The 14,267-nt window shown below is 35.4% G+C and overlaps 1 protein-coding gene across 1 annotated transcript; it reads right to left on the reverse strand.

Annotated features, from left to right (window-relative positions):
* Positions 1-1,264: 1,264 nt before the first annotated feature.
* Positions 1,265-6,633, reverse strand: LOC115417237 (ATP synthase membrane subunit DAPIT, mitochondrial-like). Its single transcript, XM_030131255.1, has 4 exons — positions 6,559-6,633; positions 6,379-6,449; positions 1,589-1,681; positions 1,265-1,499 (listed from the first exon to the last, which is right to left on the reverse strand). Exons 2-4 carry the CDS (start codon positions 6,445-6,447, stop codon positions 1,398-1,400), a joined length of 264 nt encoding a protein of 87 aa, XP_029987115.1. The 5' UTR covers positions 6,448-6,449; positions 6,559-6,633; the 3' UTR covers positions 1,265-1,397.
* Between the last annotated feature and the right edge of the window lie 7,634 nt (positions 6,634-14,267).

The raw sequence follows: 14,267 nt of genomic DNA on the forward strand, positions 1-14,267 counted from the left end.
AAGTTTATTTTTTTTTGCATTTACCTTTACTGAAACCAGTCTGCAGAAGCTTCTAGTATGACCCATGGGATAAAGTTATGCAATGCAAACATGGCACTGAAGATAATACTAATCAAGGGCGTCAAAGTCATGTTAGTTCTGGTTACACATACAGATCAATATGATCTCAGGTGGATCGGACCAGTTAAACAATATCATAATAACATATAAATAATGACAACTTCAAATTTGTCTTTTTAAATGTAAAAATGTTTTGTTTCTCTGTTTGACACCGTTGTATGTATAAAATAAGAAATACAAAAAGGACTCTAATAGATATTATATGGATAAATGTTAATGCTGAGATATCTTGCTCCTTTTCCAATTAAAATAAATAAATGAATGTAAAAAAAAAAAAAAAAAAAAAAGTACAATTGCATGAAAATGTTTACATGTACAAACTATCCTATCACAATAAAATGTGAATATTCTAAATAACCATAAACAATCTGAAATTTCTGGAATTTTAACTAGATTCTTCCTGTTACTAAGTGTTTTGTGCCTTTGTAGATTCACTGTGATCTGTAAGGTGTAAAGCACATTATTAAAATTGCACTTATTTTTCTTCTGAATTTTCAGGTTGTTCATGTTATTCATATTTTCATGGATAGTAAACAGTGTCATAATGTAAACCCCACCCCACCCACCCACACACACACTCTAAAACAAAGAAAAGTTTGGATTTGACATCATTTATAAGTTATTTTACTGGTCCACTTGAAATCAAATTAGGCTGCATGTGCCCCCTGGACTAAAATGAGTTTGACACCCCCTGCCTTAGAATGTTTATGAAATAGATTGGTTTGACACAGCTTTACAAAAGTTGTGATTTCTGTGATGCTGCATCCATAAAATATAACCAAATATTAAAATAAAAAAGTGCATACATGCAACATGATTCAGAAGAATGCAAAAAGCAAAGAAACAGACATAAACAGAGATGGAATAACACTTAAGTTTGATCAGACTTTATTAAACTCATGATGTAGACACATTGTGCATTAATATATAAGAACACAAAACAGAAAAAAATGCAAAAAAAAAAAATGCACATATATGCAGGCATGGGCATATAAATAAAAATATAACCTCATGTTGTGGTGGTTGAAGTTTTTCTTCTGCTGCAGATAGACACCTTGTGGGGAAACCATTTCACTGCAGACATTTTATTGTCATGGCAACCAGTGTGACACCTCGAAATAACACAGAATAGCAATCACACCACTGAGCATTTTGACAACTTTTATTAATACAGCACAGATTCAAGCGGTTATGTTCGACATGATTAGAGGTAGTGTCGTTTCTTCCTTCTGTTCACACCCATCTGAAACTGTTCATGTTCAGTGCTTCATGTTCCTTCAGGCTGTGGATGTTGGTGTCAGCTTTTCTTTTTTGTTCTGTCTGTGCATTACATAGGCAGCTGCAGTTACAACTAGGATCCCATAAGTTGCTAAGACGCACTGCAAAAGAGCACAGAGGAGACGCTGTCGGTACTGGGGCTAGTTGATATGTATACACTGTAAAATGCATGGTTGCTTGAATGACATACATTTCGACGGCCCTGCAGCGTGTAGCTATTAAAGTACTTCCTCCAACCACTCAGTTCTACAGAAGCCGGTGCCTCGATGCCAAACAGCTGCCTCTGAATAACACAAAAGGACACAATAAGAGGAAGCACAACACTTGGACCACTTCACACTTTTTTCATAGTATACACATGTGGTTGTGGAAGTATTTTTCAATGTTTTTCCCCTTGCATTTGTGGTGAGTTTAGAGTGGGATTTTGTAGTTTGATGTACTTACAAACCAACAAGAAGAAAGTATGTGTTCTAAATTAAAATATTTTAGGCAAGTTAATGCAATGAGTCTGTTATACATCATAATTCAGAGGAAATGAACATCAAAAACACAGATAAAATCCAAACCAAAGAAAAAAAAGAAGTAACCACAAAGCGATAAATAAACAATGCACCCTTCCCATTACAAAGAGTAAAGGGGCGGAGCTACAGCGGTCTGTGCTCCGTCAAAATGAATGTGAAAGCAAAGCAACTGCCAGTAAATGCACTTAATCAAATCTTAAAAAATAACTTGACCCCCCTGGTTTTTGTTGGGGAATGATGGTGCCAAAACAAAAAGTAGGAACTTAATACTTGTTCAGACAAGGCATTAATGGCTGGAATGAAGAAACAGCAACAATGAACTGGTTTATGGTCACACAAGTTATTATTTTACACACCCTTTAATTACAATTTAGTAAAAGTGAAACAGTGTGGAGTTCCAGCTAATATCATCTGACTTTACTGACTAATCAGAGAGTATTTTCAATTATTCACCATTAGCTGTAACAAGAAAACTTTAAATCACCTGTTTTTAATTGTGGCTACGTTGAATACACACACCATTTCATCATTTCCAGGTGGATATAGTCGGAAAATAAAGTTGAAACTGTTATGGAACGATTGGTAATCAATGATTTGAGGGTAAAAAGTTTACTCTGGTTCAAACCAATACTTCTGTCACTTCTAAACCTTAAGTTAAAGCCACAACACAGTATAGCTATGCAAAAGGATTAAAAATGGAGGAATATATACAACAAACATCAGCCTTGCACCAACTTTATCATATATTTGGGATTTAAATGAGCTATATGTAGTATGTCTGCTTTAAATATGAAAAAATATGTGGATGACAGCAGTGTGTTGTATTGTAGATATAAACTGAATTTATTTGCAATAGGCCGTTGTATTTATGTGACCACTTGAGGGTGTAGTGAGTTACTCTGCCGGTCTAACATGGTGAGGAAAACTAACCCACGGGGCCTCTGACCACAGCATTGAAAAGTGACCAGATGGGGTGAGAACCATAAAGAAACAACTTTTAGAATCAAAGAAAGTGACTCAGTGATAAAAGCTAGAGGTACTGTTGTTGTTTTCTCCACTGGACCCAGCTGTTCATGTAAAGAATGGACTGTGATGATGAAACGTCAGTGTTCCTTCTACATAAGTGAGTTTGATTCTGAGGCTTAATAAGGTATGAAATTATTATGGGATGTTATTATCTTTACTAAACTGCTGTTTGGTAATCCTCAGTTCAGACTAAACTGTGACAGCTCAGACCCTGTTTGTTTGATTCCAAACAGATCTTTAGTTCAGCGGCTGACAACACAAACTCTACAGAAAACAGAGGTGGTCTGTGGTTTTACTGTGACTGTTTTATGTTTTAAAACAGAGCTCAGCTAACAGAGCTATAATGTAAACTATCAGCTGATGCAGCATGAGAAGATTATAAGACACCGTGTTATTTTGACTAACTATCAAAATAAGAATCTATGAGTTTTAGTTTGAAGATGAAAATGTGCTGGTATAATACAGATGTGTGTAAACAATGAGCTTTATACTTTATTCAGTGATACAGTCTGTGGATACATAGGGTGGATTTGCTGGTGGGTTTGGTCTGAAGTGTGTTCTGGTAAGTGACTTCCCCTGCTGGTCAGAGTATGGAATATCAATACTACATGGAACTCCTTTAAACAGTTATTATAAAGCTATATGTTAAAATACACAACATTTAAATACTGTTTTATTACCTACGCCAAGGAGGTTATGTTTTTGTCGACGCTGGTTTGTCTGTCTGTCTGTCCTTTTTTTTTTTTGTCTGTGTGCAAGATAACTCAAAAAGTTATGGATGGATTTGGATGAAAATTTCAGGAAATGTTGATTCTGGCACAAGCAACAAATGATTAAAATTTGGTAGTGATCCGGGGTGGGGGGGCCATGGGGGGGCCACTGATCTGCCTTGGCGGAGGTCTGCGCTCTACGAGTGCTTCTAGTATTGGACTTTAATATGTGAAGAGAACTGACCAAGAGACGTCCGTATACAATTTGATACTATGTCTTTATGTATATAGAGTTTATATGTAAATAGAGTTTTGTTGTTTTTACTTTCTTACATAATTTTTTATTATATCTTGTATTTATTATTTACTAGTGAGACAATATGCACTGCCATGCACTTCTATGTGTTTACATACTTGGCAAATAAAGATGATTATGATTGTGATTCTAAAAACATTAAGTTGGGATAATATAATAATAATATGGGAGAATATGGGAGAACTTAGCCAAATACCTTAATAAAACTCTTTATGCTGGTTTGCCCTTCATTTGCCATCTGTCTCTATATAGTGATGGCTTGACATGCTTAAAATTTTAAGGTCTGTTCTGTCATAACGACTGGAAAAGAACAGGACCGGTATTTGGAGAGCTTTGATACTCTGCAAGATTATGGATGTGTCACATATCCATAACATTTACAGAGAGAATATGGGATGACCCCATCTGTCTGTCCTTTATATGATACCATATATGTATCTGGAGCATATCCTTTAAGAAACTAGTTTCATATATGACTGTGATCACAGTTTCAGCAAAATTACAATGGCAGATAGTCTGGAAACTGCATATATTAAATATAAATTGGGAGAAACACAGAAACGCATTTTTTAACATAAATGTTTTTATTTAACAGACAAGGGATTGCCTGTTTCCTAATGTGTCAGAGACACTAATAGTTTATTATTGTTGTTTAATCTGATAAAATTCATGTCTAGGTGTCAAACTCGATATTATAACATCACAACATCATTCAACACAACACGAAAAAATTCAGGGAAGGAATCTAAAATATTCTTGATGGGGTTTGGAACGTTGGCCTGTTTGTTAATGATTTAAACAGTCGTGCTTCACTCCATCATCCTGCAGGCAATGAAGTGCTTTCATTTTGAGAAATGGTTATTAAATTTGTGAAAGGAGGTCTGCTGAAAGGCTTTGTGAAGAAACATTCTGCATTGCTGAGCAGAGCAGTCTGCACCTGAAAGTCTAATGTTCGTATTGTAAATGATTTCTCATACGCGTATGTGCATTTCACATATATGTATTTGAAGCTAATGCAAATAGATAGACAGATAATGCAGATAAATACCTCACTTCATTGATACCTAGAAGGTTGAAATGAAACACTGTGATGAAAAGGACATGTTAAAGCCACATTTTCACTGAAAACTTTCTGTATCAGATGTTTTAAGAAGCCTTATGATTCCACTTTTCCATTTTTGTCATCATAAAACATCAGAAATCTACAACCTTGAGTTTCAGATATTAGACAGTAACACCGAATGCTTTATAGGGCCTTTTCAACCTCTTTTTTTTATTAAACAACATTTAAACCTGAGACTTTTTTTTCTCCACCTCAAGCAGATAAATGTAAATGTGAGCAAATTAATTAGAGATAGGGCTGTACAATACATGACATTTGATTAATCAAGGTTTTGCTTTATGAAAATTGTAAAAAAAAAAAAAAAAAAAAAAAAAGTCTAAATCACAGGATCCTGATTTCCTTTGGTACAGTATGTTAATTGTGAATATGTGTCTGTATTCATATATGACATACAGTGTTTTAGAAGAAAGACTTTTTGAATCATGTTATATCTTCAGTTCTCTGTCTACAAGAGCATTTAGTATTTACATTTCAAATTTTCATCATTTTGTGTATGAACTTAGATGTCATCAAGCTCAGCATGTCCACCCTGTCACCACAAAACATCATTTAATTAAAAAAACAAAAAAAACAAAACAACAACAAAAAAAAACAAACCTCTTCAGTCTGCTTTAAAGATGACCTACTTTGCCAATTCAAGGTCCAACATGTGGTCATTAAATGCTAACTTGATCCAAAACTGTTCACCCTGTCACTTATCTTTACATGTATTTGTGGACATATTTGGTTAATATTTTTGAGGTTTACTTGTACTTTGTCTGTTTGCAAAAAAAAAAAAAAAAAAAATTCAAAATGTAGGAGCTTGACCAACATGCATTTCTAACAGCCTACAGTCGATTTAACACATGGAACATAAAGTTATGTGGAAAATCTAAAGTTATTTTTCTTTGGACATTTTGAAGTCTGAAAGGCTCCTTATAGTGATATTGACCCTAGAGGGTTTGAAGGGCCTATTTGTAACACTGAATCTAATAGATTTGAACACTGTTAAGAACCTACAGACTCTGGTCCAACAGTCTAAAATCAATGTGTTTTCCAAAACATTTCTCTGCAGTTCTGTCCTTCCTTTATGTTTAACCAGCTTTCGTGTTAATGGTTTAAAACTCCATTTACATAGTGAAACTTGTTTTTATCTCATCATGTTGTATTGTATTCTTTTCTGTTGTATTTCTGCTCTATTCTATTGAGTCTACCTATGTTATAGTTGTATTCTTCCGTGTATATAATGTGACCTTTCCTCTGTGCAGGATCATCTCAGTCTGGACACCCACAGTCCTCGCTTACCTTCACCTCTGTTATAAGATGCCCGAAGCTGGTGAGGGGAATCCGGGTTTTAACAGGAGACGTCGGCATGACTGGAGAAACAAAATGTAAAGTTACACTGGGTTTACCGTGTCAAATATCCATTCCGCAGCTGCCGAGTTTATAAAACATTAACGTTTTGAGGCGCATATTGATACTCACTGCTCTGTTTCAGCCTGGAGAGGACACTTACGCAAATATTTTCATGAGCACATCGACTTCCGGGTCTAATGACTGACACCCCACTGCGACCAATCAGATGCTCTTGTGGGAAATAATAACCAATAGGCTGCGTTCTGGTGGGAGGAACCTGCAGGTGGTTACACAAAGCATACGTTCCCAGTGTCTGCGGTTCAGCCACAAGAAGGCGCAATATGAGAGTTTATAAACAGGCTGGAGCTCCTGCACACCACAGCTGTGATCCAGAACCACGACCAGGTCCCAACAAAGGCAGAGAGGGACAAATAGGATGTTTATGTGAGACAATGTGGAACCAATACTGAAACAAGTACATTTAGGCCTAATATTTTTATAAAACATAAAATGAACACATGTAATATCATTATCATTTTGTCTCCTCAGACTGACCTCACAAGACTTGGCATTGTGTTGTCCCGCTGAAAGAGGGAAAAAAAAAAAAGTTCAGTAAGAACAGACATTAAGCTGACATCGTTCTTTCAATCGGCAAAATAAATAGGCAATTATCAAGGCCATGAACAAAATATGACAAAATGAACCAAATGTTATCATTATGAAAAATAAAATAATTAGCAAAATGAATACATTTGAATGGAAAAGAAAACATCATCTGAATCTTTTGGTGGATCAAGGTCAATCAATCATAGAAAGAAAGAAAGAAAGAAAGACAGAAAGAAAGAAAGAAAGAAAGAAAGAAAGAAAGAAAGAAAGAAAGAAAGAAAATATTTGTGATAAGCCTAATGTCAATTTAAATTGTTATCTAAATCTGAATCTTGGACATCATTTCAATATGTGGGACACAGAGGGGATGAGGGATAAACAATATTGTGCAAACCCTGGTCCGGCAAGTGAGGAGTAATAAGACTAAAGAACATAGGGATTGTATATATTAACTAAATAACCTTTACATTAATATCTCAAAAAGGCTGATCATGTTAAAAAAGCTATGAAAAAAATAAACAAAAATAATGCAGAAATCTGAGCAACATAATGACAAAAATGCCAAAAAGTGAATAAAAGAATGAACTAATTAACAAATTAAAAACAATTAACAGAAATTAAGAAAATAACCATTCAAAATAGACAAAAATTTAAGAAGCAGTCGACCAAAATTAACAAAATAATCAGTTAACTGAAAACAATTGACAAAAAAACAAAAAAATTAAGAGATGAACACAAATTAATTAAATAATCAATAAAATGAGAATAAAATCAATCTTGACTTTCCTAATGGTCACCAGGGTTAAGTACAATACATTTATAAGCAGGAGGACTCAGGTAAGACCAGTCACAACCAGAACTACGGGAATGTCATCAAATTTCCTGTGCACATTTTCTTTTGTTCTTTTTTAATTCGAATGTATCATCACTATGAAAAATAAAAGTATTTCTTTTTCGATCTAAAACATTTTGTCATCTCAATTCAGCTACACACTGGAAACTTGAGAAAAAGGTTTAATCACCTTACAGAGGATTGTTATTGCAATGTTTGGTCACATCGTTATACTGGACAATAATGAAAACTTTGCTATCTGTTATTAAATCAGACATACTGAGACCAAATCTTAAATAACAATTTCTCCAGCACATCAGTATTTTGAGTTATGTGAACATGTAAAAAAAACAACCAAACAAAAACCAAACATCACCTTGGTTCAGTTATGTTCACATTTTTTCCAAATACTTGTGCTTGTTGGTTTGTGACAGTTTCCTGCTATTGAACCAACAATATTCACCATCATGTTTGTGTTGAAACACTTTGGTACCTGGTTTTCATTTCAGAAATACATTGATGAAATTGTTGATGTTCATGACTTAAACCAAATGTAAAATAAGAATCAAAATGCAATTAGAGGAAATGCATTTTAGTGACATTCTGTAAACCATCCTTTCATCATTTATTATGTCCTCCACTAGTTGCTCATAATGTGAATCTCTATGGTTGACCAGAAAATGTTGGCGCATTTGCACAAATAAATCTCAAGCTGTTAATTCAGTAGAGCTGTGTTTTGAGGGGAATATGGGATCAACAATTTCTCCAATATAAGATATAAGAAACTTTATTGTCATCATATTAGCACAATACATGAACATGACAAAATTCAAGGTGCTCTTCAAGTCAGTGCAAATCAAGATGAACATAAAAGAAAACATATACTAGATCCAAAATAAAGGTAGCTAAAAACAATTAAAAGCAGCAAGACAATAAAAGTATGAAAAACTAAAAGTGGCTACATTATAAAAACCAGGGCTATGCAGAGAGCTATAAAGGGGCAGGGGCTCAAACTTCCAAAAGGGCACATGAAAACGAATAACCACCAATTACATATGATTTGAAATGTTTAATAAATCATTACACAAAGTATACATTTTTACATTAGTTTGGCAGACAGCTACAATAACAATATGTAATAACTTACAAAGTCAAATAAAGTGATAAAAATTAGGTTTGAAATTCTTTCTTGCTGTAGCCTCCTTGCTGGCCAGGTGAAGATCACTCTGAAAAGGATGGTCTCACTGGTCTTGAATACTCCCCATCCCAAATGTGGCAAGTTCTGGAACTGCAGACATTTACAGGACGATAATTAAAGTGTGTGAATGGTGTGCCTGATGCCCATGAATAGTATGTAATGTTATTCCTTATATTGTGCTTACCTGTAGTAATTTTTTTCACCCAGTTGGTAAGGGATCCACTACTTTTAGCAGCTTCAAGTAGCTCCTTTCTTTTTTTGTTTAATGTGTCTTTGATTGCGAGGCATCTTCAAACTAAATAAAAAAAACCCAATAAAATATATAAGAAATATGACAAATACACCCACATACACACCATACATGTCAAGTTATTTTATTATTCATGAGGGAATGTAAGGGGTGAGTGAGTGGTTGGTGGTGGGTAGATGTGGCTACAACAGAGTTTGCCACCAATGTGTATGGAATGAATACAAAATCCAATGAAAAGTGTCACTTGTTTCATTCTGTTTCTACTCACTTTGACGTAGACTCAACAGAATGGACGTTAAGCCTTAGTTGCTTCACTGTAACTTTATTTAACATCAGGCACATACATGTTGCTGCAGCCTGCACTAAACCCGATGAGTCCCACACCGAATATGGTCCCCATAGGAACATGTAACAATGTATTCCGCTTGACACATCACTGAGTTTCCAAAAAAGATATATAATACTAATGCTCCATCTTCATCATCATCATTATTATTATTATTACTATATTTATTATTATCATTCAGTATTATCATCATTAGTATCATTATCATTCAGTATTATCATTATTTTCCAGACTCCATATTCCAAGCAAGTCCTTGGAAATACCTTGTTAAAATTATTTGAAAATTGTAGGCTGGCTGTTGCTTATTTTCATTCAATAAATTTATATGACTAATTAGACTAGACTCAGACGTGTGTGTATACCCCGTTCCGAACAATCTGGAGTGCTAGTGTTGTGGATAATGTAATTATATTTTCTAGTCTACAAATTGCTTCTCCACTGTGTTAAACCATATAAAAATACCGTCTGTGGTCATTACCGCTACTGGATCAATAAAAGAGTTCAGCTACTGGAACGTTACTTGATTCAGGAAATAGTGACGTTACCGCCAAGCTACTGAAAATTGTACTAAGTTACTAGCTTTGCTACAAGTAGCGATGCTACTGCCCAACACTGGTATTAAGTGGTAGAAGTAAACAAATGTGTCACATGTCCTGGTTTAACCCAGGTACTTCCACCACTACCGGAACCTAACTGCAGAGGGCAGCGCATGCGCACTGCTCTATATAGGTCTAACCCGGAGTCGAGTCGAGCGCTTGGAATTCTACGGTTTCCATGGTTACGGGACTGCGCATATGGAAGATTTTCAACATTCTCTTTTCACCATCATCTAGAGACAGATCGCATGCTCCAGTACAGGCTCTGCAATATGGACATGGTAAGACCATCAATTTTGTCATTTCATCTAAATAACAGTAAAAGGTGGGCTAGGAGATGTTAGAAAAACAGTTAGAGCAGCAGCAGTTGGAAAATTCGAGCCCAACAATTAGCCCGGCTCCGGTCCCGGCTCCTGCTCCGACGCCGCCCCCCCTCGCGCTCCGACGCCGGCCCGGCTCGCGCTCTGAGGCCGGCCCCGGCTCCGGCCCCTGCTGGGGCTCCGAAACCGGCTCCGGTCCCGGCGCTAAAAAGTATTGGATAGTGTTTTTTCAGTCCTGTCCGTTCCACAGGTGACTAATTCCCCATGTGCTAGCATGGAATGCAAGGCACAGGGGACCGTTGTCCGCCATGTTTAGTAGAATTCTTTTTCTGACTTCTGACTTCTACCAACAACTGCAGCTGAAAATGTTCTGAACTCACCCTCGCGGCCAAACCATATATAGGAGGTGAGTGATCTTTTCCAAAAATGTAGCCACGGTTCCTGGGCTTCATATGAACCCATGTTTGGAGACCTAGCTCTTTTTAAAGTGAAATGACAGGCAGTAGTTCAGGGGCAAATCCCTCCTCGGCTCCTGTACATATTAGTGCTTATGGGATTGGGCCTGTCTTCAGTGTATGCAGTTCTCGTTGTCATGGTAACGGCAAATGCGGTCTGTGTGGCACAGCTGCAGGCAATAAAGAGAACTAGACTTTCATACATTTCCTGAAGGACATGTAACCTGTGTGCTTGCCTCTTTCTGGATTTGTGGACTTGTGGCTAGGTGCAAAAGCCAAAAACTAGCTCCCATTCATTTCATCTGTGAATGTGTGTGGCAATGTTTGGCAACTGACGTCACCACAGACTTTGTGTAGACCTGTATTCAGATGAGAAGCCCCTCCCACAGTCTGTGTCAGTCCTGTTAAAGCAGTGTTTACATAGGCTCCTTTAACTGAATAGTTCCATGTGTCTGTGATCCCAGGTGAGCTCATTCATTTCAAAGAGAGAATTTATGGGAAGTTTTTGAGCTTCATTATATTTATGTTTTTTATATTTATTTTATTCATTATTTATTATTTCAATTTATTTAATTTTAGCTTAGCTGTATTCTTTAAGCTTTTTTTTTTTTGTGGAACCTTAATTAGCTTTATTGTCTGTGCCTTGCATTACATGCAAGCACACAGGCAATTAAGGCTCCACAAAAAAAGCAGGAAAAATACAGCTACACTAAAATAGAAAATAAATAAATCGAAATAATAAATAATGAGTACAATTAAAGTAAATATATAAAAAGTAAAGCTCAAAAACTTCACATAAATTCTCTAAATGAAATGAATGAACTCACCTGAGATCACATACACAGACACATGGAGCTATTCAGTTAAAGGAGCCTATTTAAACACTGCTTTAACAGGACTGACACAGACTGTGGGAGGGGCTTCTCATCTGGATACAGGTCTACACAAAGTCTGTGGTGACATCAGTCCACAAACACTGACCCACAGATTCCACATATGAAGTGAATGGGACCTATTTCTTGCTTTAACATCGCTCAAGTCCAGCTGTCCGGCAAGAGGCAAGCACACAGGTTACATTTCCTTCAGGAAATGTGTGAAAGTCTAGTTTCTTTGTTTTTTTGTGTGTTAGAGCATTTAATTAATTGTTTGTAACTGGGGTGTGAAGGGGATTTCAAGCAATATAGTAAAAAATGCTTCAGGAAAACATCTCCCACCCCGCCTTTAAAGTAGGACTAAAAGATGAAAAACTGATGCAAACCATGTCAGGTTATTTAATAGAAATAAAAAAAAATATATTGTAGATAAACTGAGTTATATTTGGAAGAAATGATTAGTTTTACATAACACTAAGCAAAATTCATCCAACACCACTAATTTCATCTGAATAATAATCAAAAAGTGACTAAAACTGATGAACAAGTGACATTTATTAAATAATCTGGCAAGTTTTAGATAACCCCAAGACTGATATTGAAGAGAAACTGAATTAAAACTAGTCAGTTCATCTAAATAATACTAAAAAGAGGAGTAAAACTGATAAAAATGTGAGATTTATTCAATAATCTGGCAAGTTTTAGATAAATGATACTGAAGAAAAACTGAATTGAAACTAGTCAGTTCATCTAAATAATTAAAATAGCATTAAAAGTGATGAAAACTCTTGTAAACCTTTATAAATAATTTAGTGAAATTCAAAGTATTAAAGATAAACTGAAAAATATTTGGTAGAATTTATTAGATTTACATAAAACTCAGATATAAACCAAAGTAAAATCATTAAAAATCACTCCATTCATCCAAATAATACTCTAAAAAGGAATAAGACTGATGAAAAAGTGAGATTTATTAAATTATCTGGCAAGTTTTAGATAAAACTAAGACTGATATTGAGGAGAAACTGAATTAAAACTAGTCAGGTCATTTAAATAACAATTAAAATCAATCAATCTTTATTTATATAGCACTTTTTATACACTGAGGATGTAGCACAAAGTGCTTTACATGTATATAAGTTTAAAAATCAGCACCCCACCCACCCACACACACCACACATACACGTAAAAAGTGACTGAGCACCAGAGGACCAGAAAGTAAAAGAGGAGCCATTGTCTCAGGGAGCCATCCACACCAGGAGGCAGCCGCTGACCCCAGCAACCAGGTGCCAGCGACACTGTGTCGCATCCTGACCACTGAGAGAGGGCCCACCGCCACCACATCGCAGCAGCAGGGACCCCCACCCACCAGAAAGGAGCAGACCCCAGTGAAGGAAGGCGCCACAGCCACCAGAGTCCACAGCTGCCCCCTGGCGTGGAGGGCTCCCTCTGATGAAACACTGGAGAATATAGATAAGAAACATGAAAAAGATTTAAAAAACAACAAAACAACAAAACATTGATTAAAAGAATCTAAATGTAAGACATATATATATATATATATATATATATATATATATATATATATATATATATATATATATATATATATATATATATATAACATTAAAATGATAAAACAGAAGCATTGGTTAAAAGAATCTAAATATAAGACACACACACACATATATGTGTGTATATATATATATATATATATATATATATATATATATATATATATATATATATATATATATATATATATATATACAGGGTGGGGAAGCAAAATTTACAATGAACATTTAGTTGTTTCTTCTCAGCGGGCACTACGTCAATTGTTTTGAAACCAAACATACATTGATGTCATAATCATACCTAACACTATTATCCATACCTTTTCACAAACTTTTGCCCATATGAGTAATCAGGAAAGCAAACGTCAAAGAGTGTGTGATTTGCTGAATGCACTTGTCACACCAAAAGAGATTTCAAAAATAGTTGGAGTGTCCATAAAGACTGTTTATAATGTAAAGAAGAGAATGACTATGAGCAAAACTATTACGAGAAAGTCTGAAAGATACTATTAAAGAAGAATGGGAGAAGTTGTCACCCGAATACTTGAGGAACACTTGCGCAAGTTTCAGGAAGCGTGTTAAGGCAGTTATTGAAAAAGAGGGAGGACACATAGAATAAAAACATTTTCTATTATGTCAATTTTCTTGTGGCAAATAAATTCTCATGACTTTCAATAAACTAATTGGTCATACACTGTCTTTCAATCCCTGCCTCAAAATATTGTAAATTTTGCTTCCCCACCCTGTATATATATATATATATATATATATATATATATATATATATAT

Source organism: Sphaeramia orbicularis, chromosome 1 (genome assembly GCF_902148855.1).
Source record: "Sphaeramia orbicularis chromosome 1, fSphaOr1.1, whole genome shotgun sequence".
Taxonomy (NCBI): domain Eukaryota; kingdom Metazoa; phylum Chordata; class Actinopteri; order Kurtiformes; family Apogonidae; genus Sphaeramia; species Sphaeramia orbicularis.